At 36.6% G+C, this 18,487-nt stretch overlaps 1 protein-coding gene across 1 annotated transcript; it reads right to left on the reverse strand.

The window, feature by feature from the left end:
• Window positions 1-548: 548 nt before the first annotated feature.
• On the reverse strand, window positions 549-16,678 carry Sgcb (sarcoglycan beta). The gene is made up of 6 exons (XM_076864762.2): window positions 16,585-16,678; window positions 12,494-12,703; window positions 8,581-8,766; window positions 7,676-7,867; window positions 7,110-7,241; window positions 549-3,660 (listed from the first exon to the last, which is right to left on the reverse strand). The coding sequence occupies exons 1-6, from the start codon at window positions 16,618-16,620 to the stop codon at window positions 3,457-3,459; spliced, it is 960 nt and encodes a 319-aa protein (XP_076720877.1). The 5' UTR covers window positions 16,621-16,678; the 3' UTR covers window positions 549-3,456.
• Window positions 16,679-18,487: the final 1,809 nt, after the last annotated feature.

The raw sequence follows: 18,487 nt of genomic DNA on the forward strand, positions 1-18,487 counted from the left end.
GCAAGTATCAGAGAGAAAGAGGAGGAAGAAGGCAGTAGAGGAAAAAAAGTAGAAACGAAATGAAGAATTCATTCTTAGATAAAAACAAGTTGGAAAAAGAGAAAGAAAAAAAACTAAGACTATTTTGGTGATGAGAAGATGTGGAAAAAATATGATACGCTGCTTCTGAGACATACCTTAAGAGCCTTAGGTAGTTTTCAAGTGGGTCTATAGCTGAATTAGCCAGGTGGGGATTTCAGAACTGAGCCCTGGAGGCTCCTCCCCTCCTGCCATCATGCTAGCTGAGTGGCAAGCCTTCACCCTTTCATCTCCAGCACTGGCAGCTTGCCAGGGTAACAGTGTGCACAGTTAATTCCCTGGATGCTGGAGAGACGCCTTCTGCAATGCAAATGGGGTGGGACTATCCACACTGCAACTTTCTAAATCTGATATCCAGAGATATTACATAAATACAGATGAAGTTCCATTCTCAAAACATATTTAAATTTATAATGTCTGCATGATCAAGTGGAAATCCATGAACATATAAACACTAAAAAACTAACAGCCAATAGTTTACAGAATTTTTATTGTAAACAGAGATCATTAATAGTCATTACAAATTGAATGAACTGAAATGCAAGTTAGCAATTTGAAACAAATTTTTTATCTACTTAATTTTTTTCCTATGGCATGATTTCTAATCTTTGCCCCTCTTAACACTTCAGATGAGTAAAACTGTCAGCATTTCAATGGTCTCTTTGCTGTCAAGTTTAGCACCAAAACATTTTACTTCCTTAAAAAACACTCACTCATTCAAAACTAGATAGAATTTCTATCTTTCATCATCAAAACTATCACACAAAATTTATTTATTTTTTCACAATGCCAAAAAAATACAAATTAGTTTATTTTAAAATATTGCAGACTATATATAGGCAGTCCCTGCTTTGTGTTGTTTTGCATTTTTCCTATCTGCCCATTAGACAGTCTCTAAGAAATCATGTATTTATTTATTTTTATTCCCCATGTCATGGTAATCCACCTCTAGAATACTGTCATTATTCAAACAAGCATGTATCTACATTCTTCTTAGGGTCCTCTATCATTCACCTCTCCCAAAGCTGCTGCTTGCCCTATCAGTGCTTAATGGAATCAGGAAGAGGTAAATTTATCCCTTTATAGAAAAACACCATCTGGGGGTGCTATTGAGTTGCTGAAATTTTACTGTGAATCAAAATAGGTCACAGGTAAAATGGGTGGTTTGTTCTTGTTCTGCTTCCCAATAAATTTTCCAGGTCTACATTTCAGTGGAAAAGCAAAGACTACCTACAGAGTATCCTAAAATGCTATACCTGATAACAGTCAATTTTATAGAAACACCAAAATATCTTCTCATGTCAAAAGCACTTAATGGAAATGTATCAAAAACACAAGTATTTCTCAAAGAGAAGTAAAAATAGACTATATCATGAATTAGATTCAATAAATAATACTTTGTAATATGGTTTTAGTAAAAATATTTAAAGAAACTTTCAAAACAAATCTAAATAGACAAGTAATGAATGTACAATTTAAAAATATACTGAGCATCTAAATGAAAATTTCAATGATTATTTTCTGAGAATCATTCAGACATCAAAAGATATCTAAAAGGTTTCAAATATCACTATAACTAATAATACTCAGAGGTCAGAAATCTCTCATTTTCTTTTCACTTAAAAACTGCTCTCAGTATTATGTAGTAAATCAATCCTATTTCAGTAAAATTTATTGACTTCATAATCTTTAAGGTATATTGTTTTTCTGTAAAAGAGAACCATGACTATATTGAATACAATTTTTTGCACTGATTTTCTTATCTACACAGTTCAAAGTGACCATGACAGAACATGGTTATATTTCATTGCAAATAGAACCTATGATATGTACCTACTGCCTATTCTATGGCAATCTACTTTGGGTTCCCTGTCCCTGATCCTGTGTGTGTCTTAATACCAGAGAGTTCCTTTCATATCAAATACAAAATATGTTAAAAATCAACTGGCTTGAGGGTATAATTATAAAGAGATAGTGATATTAGAAGATAAGTTCTTACACTCAAAAATTTTGTGTATTATCTCCTGCTTTTAGTTCCGTATCCTGACACATTAAAAGGTGACATTAGTGTGGTATGCTGTCGTAAAACCAGCAGGACTTGGCTAGGCCTACTGTCTCCCACTGCACTGAGCTGCCCTGAGGGCTAAGGGTGAGAATGTCCCTGTACCTCTGGAACCTATTCAGGTAATCCAGTGTGCCAATGACCTTTATTTGGAAAACTGCTAAGTCATAGATAGGCCAATTACACCTCTATGTAGAATAGTATTTTGGAATTGGCTTAAGATGGTTAAAATCTGACAGTGATTTTTTTTTATCTGATATGAGATTTATTTCTTTTAAATAGAGTAGTCTAACTGTTTTGTTTGATTTTCTTACCTTAGGGAAGTTTGATTTAGTCCTTCATCTTTCTAGAGTTTTAAATAATTGAGAATTCAGTGCAGATAGTAAAAAGAGCATGATATTTGGAATCAATTACACCTAGGTTTGAATCACACCTGCATTCCAATCCCAACTCTGCTATTTACTATACCATCTTAGGCAAGTTTATTAATTTGTCTGATCCTCAGTTCCTAATGGATAAAACTGGGATAATAACACCTATTCAGTGAGCCTCAGTGAGAACTAGAGACATTAAATATGCAATGCCTGGGAAATCTAAGACACTCAACAAATGACTTAAAAGCTATCATTACTTAAAAGTTAAAACTGAGCATGTGTCTGCTTTCTACCACACTGTGAACTCTCAATAATTATCATTATAACAAATAAACATTCTATCACCGAGTGTTTTCTTTTTAGTGAAAAGCTAAGGAACCACAGTTTATTCTCTCACAAACATCAAGTTCTTTAATGACTTTACTGGCATGTGAGAATATGGCTCAAGGTTAATACACTAAAAATCCACATCTTTTCTTTTAGAAACCAAAAAATAGAACATGAAACATCGATGGTATGCCTTTTAAACATCTCTAATGGGTCTATTCCCATTAGAATTATCAAAAACTTATTACAGTGAATCTAAACAGTTGCGTCAGCCCTTTATCCTTTAGTCAAGGATAGTAGAATTTTTAAAAAACACTTTTTTAAAGATTAATTCTTTAAAAAAATCTTTTTTAAAGATTTTATTAACTTCTTATAATGATTTTAGGGGACTGTCACTTGAAAAATCAGTGCAACTTAATAAAATGTATTAGAATTTAGACTCTCAAGAATATTTTAAATATGGAGACTACATAATAGATACAGTAGTGCTCTTCAGTTAAAATAATTACAAAATTATCACAAACTCTGAAAAAACATGATTTGCATGCATACTTGGGCGGGGGTGGGGGAAAGGTCAAGTCAAGATACAAACATACTGATGACCTCTAGGCTCTTCTAATGCGTGTTCCCGCAAGGGTTGTCTGAGATTTGGCAGCCCATGTTCTGTCCAGTTACTTGTACTTTGAAGAGAGTCCCATCAGCACACATGCAGAGCTTGTAGCGCACCCAGTCGCCACCACCCAGCTGGTCCCCACTGGAGGAACTGGGTAATCGACTTGTGCTGACCATCACAGTTCCATTTAGGATGATGCTGTTTTCCTACAAAAAGGATAATAATACAATTTATTTACTTCCACATATGAGTATAGAACAAAGTTATTAAACAAAACTTGCCAGAATATTAACACAAAAAGAAGGCAGTTAGAGAGTAAAATCACGACCAAAACAATAATGGCAACATCAAAACCCAAAACAACCATCAATATTCAACTGGTGACTTCTTAGTTTATTCAGTTCAACTGAATGTCAATAAACCTGCCATATAACTTTCAATTGTTAGTTAAAGTTACATCAAAACTCCTAAGTGTATAATAAAACTAATGCTGATTATGTCTCATTTTCACTTGTTAATTCCTAAGAGAATATTAACAAAGTTACTGACTGATAAGTTTGTGATGATGAGAAGAAGAAGGCATTTTCTCTAACAGGCAATTAATTTTAATTAATGAAGATTGAATTAACTAGATTAAAACCATATAATTTAGAAAACCAGATACTCAAAGGAAACTGTCTGGAGATTTTTCCTCTTTAAGGCCATTGCTCCAGAAACACTTTTATAACATAGGCTCTTAAAACCCCTGTTTTAAGAGGAAACACTAAGCGTATCTCACTTCTTTCCTTTCTTCGTTCTTTCTTTTATTCGTTCAATAAATAATTATTAAGTGCCCACTATGTACCAGGCACGATCCTAGGTGCTAGTGACACAGAAGTAAAAAAGTCCTCAGAAGGCCGCCATTTCAGGGAGGGGAGCAAACAATAAACAAACGAAGAGGTAAGACATATAGGGATAAATTCTGGAGAAACATAAAGCAGGGTAAGTAGAGACAGTGAGCAGGTGGGGATCCTATTTTATAAAAGAGTCAGGAAAGGCCTCCCTGATAAGGTCACATTCCAACAGAAACTGGAAGAAGTGAGAAAGTTAAGTCAGGTAGGTAAATGGGGAAGGGAATTCCAAGCTGAGAAAACGGTACATGCAAAGGTAAAGATGTGCCTGGTGTTCTAGGGACAATAAGGTGGCCACTATGAATGGAGCACAGAGGCTGAGGAGAAATAATCAGGAACCAGATGTGAAAGTCAAAGGAATAAATTCTAGATTTTATTTGAAATTAGACGAAAGCCATATAGAGGATTCCGAATGGAGAAGTGATGTGACTGTTTTAGAAAATCATTCTGGTTGAAAGGCAGAAAAATAACTACAGATGTGAAGAAAGTCACAAAAGAACCAGTTAGGAGGCTGTTCCAACAATTCAGGCAGGAAAATGATGGCAGTTCATACCATAGTGGTGATGATGGAGCTGATGAGAAGCAGCCTGCCTCTGTATATCTTCTGAAAGTAAAGCCAGAAGGCTTTGCTGACGGGTTATCATTTTACAGGACAGAACACTGAAAGAAATGTATAACTGGTGAGGAAGTAGGATATCAAGATTTTAGACTTGTTAGATTTCAGGTGCTATTAGACATGGAAGTGGAGAAAGTAAGTAGGCATTTGTGTATATGAATGTTAGTTCAGAGGAAAGGCTGAGGAAGGAGTTCTAAATCATCTCTCAGAGGGTATTTACAAGATGAGATGACAGGAAGATGGTTAAAAAGCAATAGAAATGGCTAATGTACTATGTAGTGGTATTACAGGCTGAATATCCCTTATCTGAAATGCTTTGAACAGAAGTGTTTCACATTTCACAGTGTTTTGGATTTTGGAATATTTTACTGGTCAAGTATTCCAAATCCAAATTTTGGGAATAGGAATGCTCAAGCTACATACTGAATAAATATAATTCTTAAGTGATTAGTTTTCAAATTTTGTTCCAATGCTGCCATCTTGTGGTCATTAATTTTACTTTCTTTAAATTACTCAGGCATTTTCAATAAATTCTAGAGTTCTATTACATAGTTGTTTGAATACAGTTAACAATATATTGTATACTTAAAAATAGCTAGAAGAGAGGATTTTGAATATTCTTACCACAAAGAAACAATAAGTGTTTGAGGTGATGGATATGCTAATTACCCTATTTTGATCATTACACATTGTATTTATCTACCAAAACATCACATTGTACCTCATAAATATGTACACGACATGTTAATTAAAAATGAAAAATAAGGGCTGAGAATGTAGCTCGGTGGAGAATGCTTACTTAGCATGTGTGTGAGGCTCTGGGTTTGATTCCCAGTACCACAAAAAAGAAAAATTAAAATGAGAGATGGGGGGAGGGGGGAGGGGGATAGAGGGTGAGAAAGTGAGGAAAAAAGGGATTTGAAAAGGTAATTTGATAAAATTCTTATGAATAGCTTATATTCTTTAAAACTAACCATTGATATTAACTGAATTATAAAGCTAGTTATCTTTTCATTTTTTTTTTAGCTGTGAAGAAACTGGTATGTATACATATTTTCAAGTATTTCAACATTTAAACAATTTGTGTATGGTCTCTACAAATGGTTCACACCTCTTGCTTTTCTCTTCACCTTTCTTATGCACAAAACAACAGCCCAGCTGTGGCTGGTGCTCAACATTGCTCTCTTAGAGGAAGGGCTTCTTAGCACAATGCAAGTAAAACTACTGAATATTGTTAGGGAGTTTCTGGCAAGAATTACACTTTCTCCTTATCTTTATTATTTAGAAATGAAATTATGAGCTTTAGGGGAAAAATTTGTTTATGAAAGTGAAACAACTACCTCATTTTCTAAAGTTCATTATTCCTAAAAAAAAGTGCAATTCACTTTTTAAAAAAGGGAGTAAATAAGTCTTTAGGCTTGAAGTCACTTTTATCATGCAATGCTTGGTAAGACAAATTTATTAGTTTTACTTAAGTAGTATATAGAAGTGCCCAAAGGCATTTGACCAGAATTATGAGCTGGTAAAAGTTTTTGAACTTATGGCTCCCTTATATGAAGTATGATATCTGCTAAAGTTCATATAAAATCTGTGAAACACAAAGAAATTTAATTTTCAGCAGCTGCAATAAGGCAAAAATCTTCTCCCTATATAATTAATAACAGATGTTTAAATAAAATATACTTGATAACATTTGATAATTGTTTTTATCATGACACTGGATAAAAAACAGGAAAGGACATGAAGACTCTTTAGTTAAACAACAACTTTAGGGCATGCATACTTTGATCTGCCAGTTTGGGTTTTTCTTTTTTGCCTTTTAAACTAATACCAACAAAATTCAGAAAATACAAACTAACAGAAATAAACATAAAATTAAATTGTCTGTTTTCCTGCTACCCATAACTAAATATTATTGATATTTTGACATATTATTGTAGGTTTTTATAAACAGATATGTTCTAAAAAATAAAACTGAAATATTTCATAAATTGTTTTGTAACTTTCTTTTATTTCACAATCCATTTTGAAAATATTTTCATGACAAAAAAATACATCACTATTTTTAGTAACTGTATACTATTCTACACATGGATTTATGTATCCAAAAACCTAATAATTCTCTTAAAATTCTTAAGAAAATACTCACAGCTTTTAACTCCATATTACCACCCATGTGAAATTCAATGGTTTTGCCCATAATGAATACTCCTTCATTTCCACGCACAATAGCCTTTCCATCAACTTTTATATTTAAATCACTGGTAGCATTGCTGGTAATCTAAAAATTAAAAAAAAATACTGATAAGCTTTTCTAAATAATGTGAGACTAATTATCACAGATAAATGGGAATTTCAAACATGAGAGAGGATAGGAAATTTTTTACATCTGGAAACTGATAATAAAGAGAGGACTTGATATTGCTCACATAAACTAGATAATGAAAGATCTAGAACTAATCCTTTCCAATGTTCTGGAATACATTCTTTCATACCACTGTAAAGAAGTGAAACTAGGGTCTGGGGATGTGGCTCAAGTGGTACCTCGCTCGCCTAGCATGCATGAGACACTGGGTTTGATTCTCAGCACGACATAAAAATAAAATAAAGATATTGTGTCCACCTAAAACTAAAAAATAAATATTAAAAAAGTGAAACTTATAACTTTAGACAATAATTGTCTCCCATTAGTAAAGTGAAGAAAAGAAATCATACCCTTTCAGTAGATGCTTTTTGAACATTCAGACTTTTCACTCCACTTGGTAAATGAAACTCATGGGTTTCATAGTCTGTGCTGAATAAGATATGTTGAGTCCTCGGGTCAAAAAACTGCATACCAATGTCACTTGTAATTGAAGTTTTGTTCTTTTCTACACTGAGCTTTGTTGTTCCTTGCTGAAAAACAATCTTCAGAAAAACACTCTATTGTGAATATATTTTCAAAGAATATTACAACCAAAATTCATGAAGAACATTATTCTAATAAAATACTATGAAACACTATTTAACTAACTATAATAATAGACTAACTTCATATGCTTTTAAATGCACGTGTTCTGTCTCTACTTCCTTGGGAGAAGAATTCTTTAAAATGAAAACTTAAATGTTTATTTGCTTATTTGGCTCTGCATAAATAAAGAGAGGAACACAGGGAACATGGCTCAAGGCCTAAGGTGGCTGGGATGAAAGTGAGAATACCTTCTTGAGGTTTCACTCAGTTAAAAGCCTATGTTAGAGCAACCACTTGGAATGGCCTGCTACTGAGCAGAGAGGCACACTCTATTTCAGATTATCATAAAATATGGGATATTCTTAATGGTTTCATGTGGAGATGAGTAATCTACCCATTCTTACACTAATTATATCTATCAGTGCTACCATTGAACAAAATCTAAAATATTAAGAAAGCATATAACCTTAATAGATTATAAAACCAATCCTATTGAGTACTAAATATTTACAAATATTGAATACATTTGCAAATATAAAATGAATATATTAATTTTCTCTAAAAGAAAATACTTCTTTCCTATAATCAACTCTAGGTTTTTTACAAAGACTTGTTCTCTAATCCCACTTTCTAATATTCACACCGCATTTCAATTAATGTCGTAACTTACAGGTTGGTTGTTGCCAGTGATGACCAAATTTTCATTTCGCCTTCCTCCAACTGTGCTCTTATAAAGAGGATGTATAACTCCCATGTCAGATACTTGCTTAAATCGAAGCAGACCACTTTCATGAAACTCCATGCTGTCACAGCCATTTGGTCCAATGCGAATCACAGCCCAAATAACAAGGGTTATCTGAAAAAAAGCACAAGCCCATTGTTAACAGGCATACACTTGACACACTTGGAAAATGAAAAGAAAAAAATCATTGCCAAAATATTAAAGAGTTACTAAAATATTTAATCAGTAAGATTAATATATTAATTGATTTTCCACTTATAAACAAAATCAATTTTATTCTTATCATGGCATTACATGCAAAAGACCAAGGAAAGGTTTATAATTTCTTCTACCTTTCCAGGTCTCATTCCACAGGCTAATCACTTTCAACAATTTTAGCTGTGGGCTTTATCTCCTTGTTTTTAAATAACATATGAAATAATATATATGTATACTATTATTTCTACATTTATCAATTTTAGGTTTTATTGAATAATTTCTTATTTTAGCAGATGAGAAGTTTAGCTTATTTCTACCTCTTTTCTCTCCCAACTCCAACCTCAAGTTTCAGATGAATCTATGTTCAGTATTTTCAGTATTATGACCATGTAAATACTGTTCATTGCTAAAGTAAATATGATATTATGATGGCAGTTATTTTCTTGTACTTTGTACAATACTTCTTTAATTTGCTTAGCTTCTTTGAAAATATAACTAAATCTCAAACCCTCCAACATTTCTATAAATCTCTCCATGAATGTTCTGTCCAAACTCCTCAGATAATGTATTTACTTTTTCCTCTTAGAAAATCTTTCTGGAACCCCTGTCTTCCTGCTCTAGTCTGGATTTCCTGCTCCAATCTCTGGCCTCTTGCACAGATGTAACGCTGTACTTTTCGTTTTCTTTCATGCTAGAATTTCCTTTTGTCTTTCTCCTGTGCAAGAAAGATACCCAGTTTCCTTATCTCCAACTTTCTTTAGTGCTAGTGGTTTTTCCTCTAGCACTAAATGTATAATGTTAGAAGCAAAATTTTCTGAAGAATGTGCATGGCAAGAATGTTGCATTTGACTGACACTCTGGCTAGGTATGAATTTTTAGATTTTAAACAATGTTCTTTCTGAACTTTGAAAGCTATTGCTTTATTGCCTTCCAGTTTCCATTGCTAGTTTTAAAAAATATTTTTGTTGGTACTAGAACACCATACCACTGAGCTACATTCCCATCCCTTTTTATTTCGAGATAGGGTCTTGATAAATTGCCCAGGCTGGTCTTGAACTTGCAATCCTCCTGCCTCATCCACCTTCCTGATTACAGGGTGCACCACCATGCCTAGCTCTCTTCTGTTTTTGAGAGGTCCAATGCTACTCTGACTTACTGTTTATATAAGAGTGAGTCATTTTTTTTCCTGGAAAAATTTTAGAAAGATTTTAAGGTCTTTATTTATGATTTATTTTATTTTATTTTATTTTTTAACATTTCATAGTAAGAGACTGGATTTCATTTTTTTTCTTGAGGCATTATTCCAGAGCTAGAATGGTAGCTTTTAATCTATTCTAGAAATTTTTCTTATGATAACTTTCCAATGTTTTTCTGTTTTTGCTTCTGAATCTCCTATTAATAGAAAACTCCCAGACTGATTCTTCATTTTTGTTGAACATTCTGGAAGAGCTACTTTGTTTTCCAAAATCTATTCATCCATATGTGTGTATATCTTTATGAGTTCTTCCTATTCTTCAATTGCTCCTTGTCATTCTTGTCTTCATTATGTCATTCTTGTCTCATGGACTCAATATCCTTAATATTTTCTGTCAATCATTGCATTTTCTTTATCTTCCTAAATTTGAGTTTATACTTCCCCAGGACTTGGGTATTTTGTCCTTTTCATTTCTCAATTCCTGGAGCTTTCTTCAAAAATCTATTGATTTCTGGCTCAGTGTTCATACTTAACAGTGATTTTTGAGAAAAAGATCATAGGAAATTCTCTATGTGGGGTGGGGCTTGTGACTTATTGGCTTCATGATAGTGAGAGTCGATGGTTTTTTCGCTGGGACCTGCCAAAAGTCACTACTGTCACATCTTTTGTTTAGGTGCTTCAGTTACCTATGGAGGGCTACCTTTGCCTCTTGCCTGATGCCAGAGAGCTGGAGGAGGAGGAGAAGGGAGTGCAGGAAAGGCAGTCTCAGTGCACTGCTTTCAGGTTGGAAACCCACCTTCTTACAACAGGCTTAGGCACAAAGATCCCTGTCTGGTCCAAGGTGTCTAGACACCTGCTAGTTTGGGATGGTGTTCAGAGGGGCGGCTAACTGCTGGCTGAGACAGAGGGAGGCCTAGGCATCTGACTACTATAGATTTTTTTCAAACAAGTTCTATTTCAGGTCCTGTCTTGATTCTGCTTTTCAAAGTACTTGTATTTCCAACTCCTAAGGCTTTGCAGGGTTCAGCAAGGCACTTCACTTACACCCTGCAACCCCTCCCAACAAACAGGCAAGCAATCTCTCCTCACTGACAAGTGTTTGGCATCCCTTCTCCTACTTTTTGTCTTCATATATTGTGGTTTGGGATTTCAGTTGTCTTTCACCCTCTTCAAAGATATTTCGACATTGTCACTTTGGGATAAATTTTTTTGGAAGAGGACAGAAATATCTTTGTTCTGCCATTTTAACCAGAAATCTTCAATAATGCAAGGTTATAAGATAAAAAATAAATTTAGAATACGTGCTCCTAGTAAAGCTATTTATGGTACCTACTATAAAATGTATAATGTTAGCTCTTGCTGACTTTAGTGAATAATTAGACACAAATGTTTTAAATGTACATAAAATACAAAGGCTGACTTGAGAGCATTAGAAGTAATAACATAAATTCACTTTTGAAGTGCTGCAGATCATGTTTATGAGCAGTCTTATGTATACCATTAATCACTCTATGAAAATAAAAATATCAATCTAAATGCATTCTAGGTTTCAAAATTAACCATCAGAGTCATGAACTCAGACTAATAAGCCCTTTCTGTAAAAAAGTAAATATCTTTGGAAAAGGTGGCCATAGGTCCTCAGCACCATAGTATGAATCAACCTACCAGATCCTTTCATTCTTTTTGGTACTAGGGACTGAACCCAGGGGTGCCTCATCACTGAGCACAGGGTCTTGCTAAATTGCTTAGCACCTTGATAAATTGCTGAGGCTGTCTCTGAACTCACAATTTTCCTGCCTTAGCCTCCGAGCTTCTGGGATTATAGGCATACACCACCACACCTAGCAGATCCTTTCATTCTTGACAATAGGGACTTGGGACTACAAAACCCAAATCTTTACTGCCATTAACCAATAAAAATAAAAAATAAGAAGAAATTGCATATGGTGTTAATAACAATAATAATCATAATTTTAAAAAAAGGTTTATGATTTTAAATCCAGCTGAAGAGCATTACTAATTGCAGGAAATGTTGAATGAAAAGACAGGAATATATTTTTTAGGAGAGGCAAAGACAACAAAATCATGGCAAAGTTCTCCTCTATTGAGTTGACTCTATCCTAATTAAAAGTTAAGTCCATTAAAGGGAAGAATCTGTCAAACTTTTTTCCTGCATGATTTTATTGTCTTTGCCTCTCCTAAAACAATAGATTCCTGTCTTTTCATTCAACTTTTCCTGCAATTAGTGTTGCCTCCTCAGCCTACTAGGTTTTTTTTTATACATGTTCACTAAAGCCTATACGAGATAAAACATGTATAGAAAATCAGAAAGTAAGACAGCCCCCCGCCCCAACAAGTGACAGAAACTAAGTTCAGAATATCACCATAAAGCAAGATGAAAATTTCCCCCTGGTGATTAAAAGAGAATATTCTGCACCATATACTTACAATTAAATTGATGACAGCCAGAATAAACAAGAGGATAATCACACAGATGGCTAAATTGCCCTTTCTCCCTCTCAATCCTGTTTTATGGAGCCGATCTTCATCAATTGGAATATATCCTGCTTTAAAGTTACTATTGTGTTCTTTATTAACATTCCTTCTCTCCACAGCCTTCTCACGCATGGACTTCTTTACAGGACCATTGGAACTTTGCTAAAAACAAAATACAGCACAATGGAACAGTTGTAATACACTTTTTTGATATATTTATTAAGGGAAAATTCATAACTAAAGAAAGCTAAACTAGGGCTGGAATTGTGGCTTTGTGGTAGAGCACCTGCTTGGCATGTGTGAGGCCCTGGGTTCGATCCTCAGCACTGCATACAAATAAATAAATAAAAGATCCATTGACAACTAAAAAATATTTTTTTAAAAAGCTAAACTAGTTACTGATATATTTTCCTCTACAACCCTGCAAGTCATGGCGTTGCAGGCTCCAAATAAGGACATTACTATATTTAGAGGCACTGCATAGCGGAAACTTCAGTGTGACTGTTGAATAACATATTTTCCCTCTTTGCTTTCAACAGTCTTATTGTCAATCAGGTGTACACCTCACTTCTTGTTGGAGTTGACAAACATATCTTAGGGTGGATAATTTATTTTTATTGTTTTATTAACATGTTTAATTTTTTCATATGCATATTTTCAAAAGAATTTGGTACTTGATATAATTTGCTCCTTAAAACTCCATTGACTAAAGCTAATATTATCATAGATCAGCAGACTGGGCAGTCCTTTGAGTGTGTATATGTAAGTGTGTGTGTGTGTGTGTTGGCTGTGATGGGGTCAAGTGAACCCCTCCAGGGTTTGGAATGCCAGGTACATTTTCAAAATAATGTTAAGATATCATTTCCTTTTTCACTTTCCTCTCTTGAATGGACAATGGGTACATGATCATATGTGATGACATTATTACTCTCAGAGATAATGCAATGTTTGTACATTCTTGTATTTTCAAATTTTTTTCAGTTTTGATTTCTAATCAGGTAAATATCAATGAATATAACCTATATAAACAAAAGCTCTTTAAGACCTCAGTAGTTTTTAAGAGTGTAAAGATCAAAAAAAACTTGAGAACCATTAAACTAGACTATGGTTGAATGACATATTAGGCAATAATCCTATTTAATTAGGCATGAAAGGAATGGTAGAAATGGATACTGCTTAACTTGTATAATTTTTAGAGCTCTGAGAAAACTCACTTATTGAATAGATATATATTAAGAATTTTATGCTTGAACATTAATATCATACATAGGGATACAAGATATATAGGCCAGCATCCTTATTCTCTATGTATTACAGTCCTATGCCAGAAATAGTTAACAGTGCAATAAAACACTCTGAATATTCAGGTGCCAAACCAAGTGCATAGTAATACATGCTGCAGGCATGGGAGAGAATCAGGATGAGCTGTAGTTTCTAGGGAAACAGGGAGGAGAGGTGGGTCAGATATAACACTCAAATACTTCCCTTTTTTCCCATTTTTTATGAGCCTTTGATCAGCCTGCTACCTCTGCCACCACATTAATATTCCAGTTGCCCTTCTCACTCTTCCTTGACAGATGGCCTTACCTTTTTCATTCCCTGAAACATAAGTCATTCATGATCAAAAATCACTGGTGACCTCTAGCTCCACAGAACATAAAGACTACTCTGCTATCCAACAACTTCCTCAGCCTGGCCCTACTTGTCCAAAACTTTTATTCTCCCCACATTGCTAGATCTGACATAGATCAGGAATGATAAGGAAGGCTCTGTAGAAAGTAAAATAATCTACTAAAAAAAAGATTTTATAACAAAACAGATGTGAATGCAGTTGTGTAGGTTGGGTATTTCGTGAGGCTGCAACACCTAAGAGGGTGCATGACCTGCAAACATTTTAGAATTGAATATGCATTTAGATTGTTTTTGTAGATGCGGGAGTAAAATGCCATAGTGAGAGTGCTTTCTTCTATTGTACAGAACAGTAGGGGCTTGTGATAGCTTAATAGATGGGCAACTTAAAGGTCTCAGGCTGAGTATGAATATAGGTCCACATATAAGAGAGAAAGGGCAAAATGAAGTCTTTGCAAATTCATCTACATTATTATCTTCAATTTGATGTATTTCACATTTACTAACTATTTATTATGTGGTATCAGTTACTCCAAACTGGTAAATAAGATATCCTTCAAAGAGTTTACTTATAGGACAATAGGGTAGACAGACAAGGTCACTAACAATTGCAGTACAACACGGTAAGTGTCATACCATAGCAGTGAAAGCAATACCGAAAGGGCACAGAAGAGGACTGCAAACATTCTTAGGGGGTGGAGGCTACAGTAAATTGAATTCTGAAGGTTGATCAGGATTTAGTACATCAAAAGAGCAGGGAGAGGCATTCTAGGCATAGGGAACGACTTTGAGATTCAGAGTTCAAGTCATCTCTGAGTCAAGGAACTTTGGTAACTTTATGCGAATGGAGAGGATAGGTATAGTAGTGAATCAAAAGAGGAAGTAAGAAATGTGGTGGCAGGAGGCAGTAAATGACACTAAGTACCAATGCAAGAATGGAATTTTTGCAAAAGACAGTGAACTACTGAAGATTTAAAAATTATGAGTGATACAACTCAGATTTACATCAAGCAAAATCATGACAAAAGAGGTGAACTGAATAGAACAGCAGGTTCCTCTAATAGTGCAAGTGAGAGCCTGACTGAACCATGGCTTTGGAGATGAAAAGAAGACTGGGGAGAAGATTTAACAGGTAGAACTATCAGGACTTAGTGACTTCTTGGATGTGAGTGTGATACAGAGGGGTCTAAGATGGCTCACAAGGAAGATTAGGAGGGATCACAATACCCAGTTTATGTGTAAAGGAAGAATAGAACATCAAGAATCTCCAGAGTATCAGAGGGTATGACAGATGGCAAAAGAATAATCTAAAACAGAAGCTGTTTAATCAGGAGGAAAGTCATGAGAGCCAAGGAACAGCTTTAATCTCAACAGTCCCAAACTTCTTTACATTCCTTTACATCAACTATCACTAAATTAGCAGTTTGACTAGAGGTTTTAGCTGATTTTTCTTCATTTATTTGGCAGTTTGACTTTAATCTCTTTGAAGGCAGACTTCACAGTTTCCTATTTTTTTCTGTCCCGTAGAATGAGACTTCCAGACATATAACGAATAGGTCCCTAAAAAGTTAATCACCTACAAAAATCTTTCCAAAGGTCAAAAAGAATGTTTGCAACTTGGCTCATTTATTTTTGCAACGATGTTGAAGAATGACACTTTCTTAAGATAAACTAAAAAGTTATTTTAAAGGGAAACAAGAATTAAGAAGTGACTGAAAATTATCGCTCTAGCAACCATCCATATATGTATGTACACATATGTATGGATATGTATGCATGAATATAGGCTGATGGGGGGGCTCTGAAACTAGTCTAAGTTACAAGTTTACAATGCAGATCAGCAAATACTTGATAATGCATTCCTAAAAGTGATTTTAAACCCACTGTACAGGAACGGTTTTACACTGGCGACTAAATCTCCAAAAACCAAAGTGGGAGGGGAAATCTGGCACGTCTGCATATCAGGGTTGGCAGAAACAAGACGTGGCCACAATCTGATACTAGGCAACAGCTGACCATTTCTTGGCTGGTGTCTGGGGAGCAGGGACTGAGGTTATTTTTATCCGCATCTTTGCTGGCTGCCAAGCCGGGCACGTCCCGGAGTAGGCTCCAGATTGGCACGGTGGCCTCCGGATCCCTGAGGACAGTGTCCCCTTCTCACCGCCGACGATGGATAGCCAAGCCAAGCTAGGCCGAGGGCCGCGGCAGGCTCCCCCTTCCCGGCGAGGGAGCTCCTGCTCGGGGTCGCGCCCCGCCTTTGCCAGCATCCCGGTGGCGGACAGCTCCTCCCGCCCCGCCCCGCGGAGTCCACTCCCCGCTGGCCCTCGCGCGCGCCGGCCACCCTTCCGGTGGCCCACCGGCAAGACCCCGCCTCGCCCGCTCCTCTAGCCCCAGCCGCAGCGGGGTTCACAGACCTGCTCGGCCCCCGCCGCCGTAGCCGCTGCCGCCATCTTCCCGCGCTCTCCGCTGCCGCTGCCGCCGCCGCCGCCGCCGCCGCTGCGCTCCGACCCGGCCTCGCCCGCCGCGCCCGCGCCTGCGCACTGGAGACGGGCGCCGCTCACACCCCCGCCCCACCCCTCCCCACCCCGCCGCACCCCGCAGCTGCGTTCCCGGGATGTGGAGCTGCGACTGCGGCTGCAGCGAGTTTTCCCGCGCCGAGTCAGGAAAGGGTCTAACAGGGACCCCAAGCGACCCCCAGCCGCCCCTAGATTCTCCCCGAAAGGGAGCCATCAAAATACAGAACTCGCCTCTCCCCTTCCACTCCACTCCCCTGGGTGAAGGGCTGCTGCCATCCCGAGCTGTGACGTCCTCCAGGCCAGCGTCTCCCTGGCTAGGGTGGGAAGGGGTGACATCCTGCGTACTCATGGGCGAGGATGCGATGTGACAAGGTGGACAGAAATTAAGTTGCCAGTAGGTGGTTAAAATCTTGGAAACTGTCTCCAGGGACGACACTGAGTCGCTTCAGGGCTGCTTCTAAACTTTGCAGGACCTATGAAATCTGAAGCTTTTTTCCCTACGGTATTGGGGGTGGTTTTCCCTCATAATATTGGAAATAGTGTTGAAGATTTATGTCCTTGGAAAACCTAGTTTAACATTTATTGCACACCAGGAAGCCACCCATAGGTACAAGTAACTTGAGTACATATTCATTGTTCTTTGTCGTTGATATTACCCAACAATCCTTTCATCGAAAAAGGAAAACGTACTGAAGAGTAGCAACCAAGGTGCAAGAACTGTTTCTCACATAGGCAATCACCTTTAGAAAGCATCCTGGGACCCAGGGCTGACTCTCAGCAGAAAGCTTCCTCTCTCCAGGAACTAGGTCAGTTTTGCTTTTTGATGGCTGGAATGGTTATTTCACGGCTGTAATTTATATTAGAGGATTAATGTGAAGTTTAAATTAGATAATTCAATGTAGTAAATGTTTCCTAATCTTTCCCCCTACTATTCTCTGGTTTTATGTATGGTCTGTATCTGACTGCTGGTTATCAATATCAGCATATCTTATTTCTCAAATGCTAGAAATTATCTGACTCACATCTGAAGGCTTGCTCTTGCCTCAGACCCTAGGAAAAACTTGCTATTATAGTCAGGAAGACTAAAAAAAAAAAAAATATGGGTGGAGACTTTGGGAGGCAACACTAAATCTCTGTTAATAGCCTGGCTCTGTTTTCATTCATAAATTTGGATAACTGGGCTTTTGATTGTTCCTGAGTTTCTGTTTCTGAATTTGGAAAGGTATCCCTTAATTCCTATGCATTGCTTCTTTTTTCTCTATTTGTAAAGTCCTTCTCCTTTCTCTGGATGACATGCTCTTTATTTATCCTCAAGGACCATCCAAATGTCTCATTCTCTTCAAACCCTTCCAAGGCTCTCAAGGGTTGTTTTAGGAGTTCTCTTAACTCGATTCCTACCCTTGTGTAATACTTCAGATTGCATCGTATGTCTGTCTCATCCTTTTATCTCCAATGCCTGCTACAGTATGAAGTTTATTACATTTATTCAAAATATGCCTAATATTCCAGTTTTGAGACTAGAAAGTGTTGCCTTGATTTTGCCAAGGTTGCTCCCACTTGGGTTCTGATAACAGATACCTCCCTTACAGCAAATTTTCCTGGAGCCAAATGTTCCTTTGGCTATCTGAAGATCACCCTCTCTTGGATTCTTCATTGTTGATCTTTGTCTCTGATGGGTTGTCTCACTATTGTCCTTGATGCCAATCTCTGTCCTTTATGAAGAGATCCAACTCATTTATACAATCACAACTTTAACATAAGCAATATCAAGTATATTATCTTCACACTTTTTTATTTGACA

This window comes from Callospermophilus lateralis, chromosome 8 (assembly GCF_048772815.1).
Source record: "Callospermophilus lateralis isolate mCalLat2 chromosome 8, mCalLat2.hap1, whole genome shotgun sequence".
In the NCBI taxonomy this organism is placed as follows: domain Eukaryota; kingdom Metazoa; phylum Chordata; class Mammalia; order Rodentia; family Sciuridae; genus Callospermophilus; species Callospermophilus lateralis.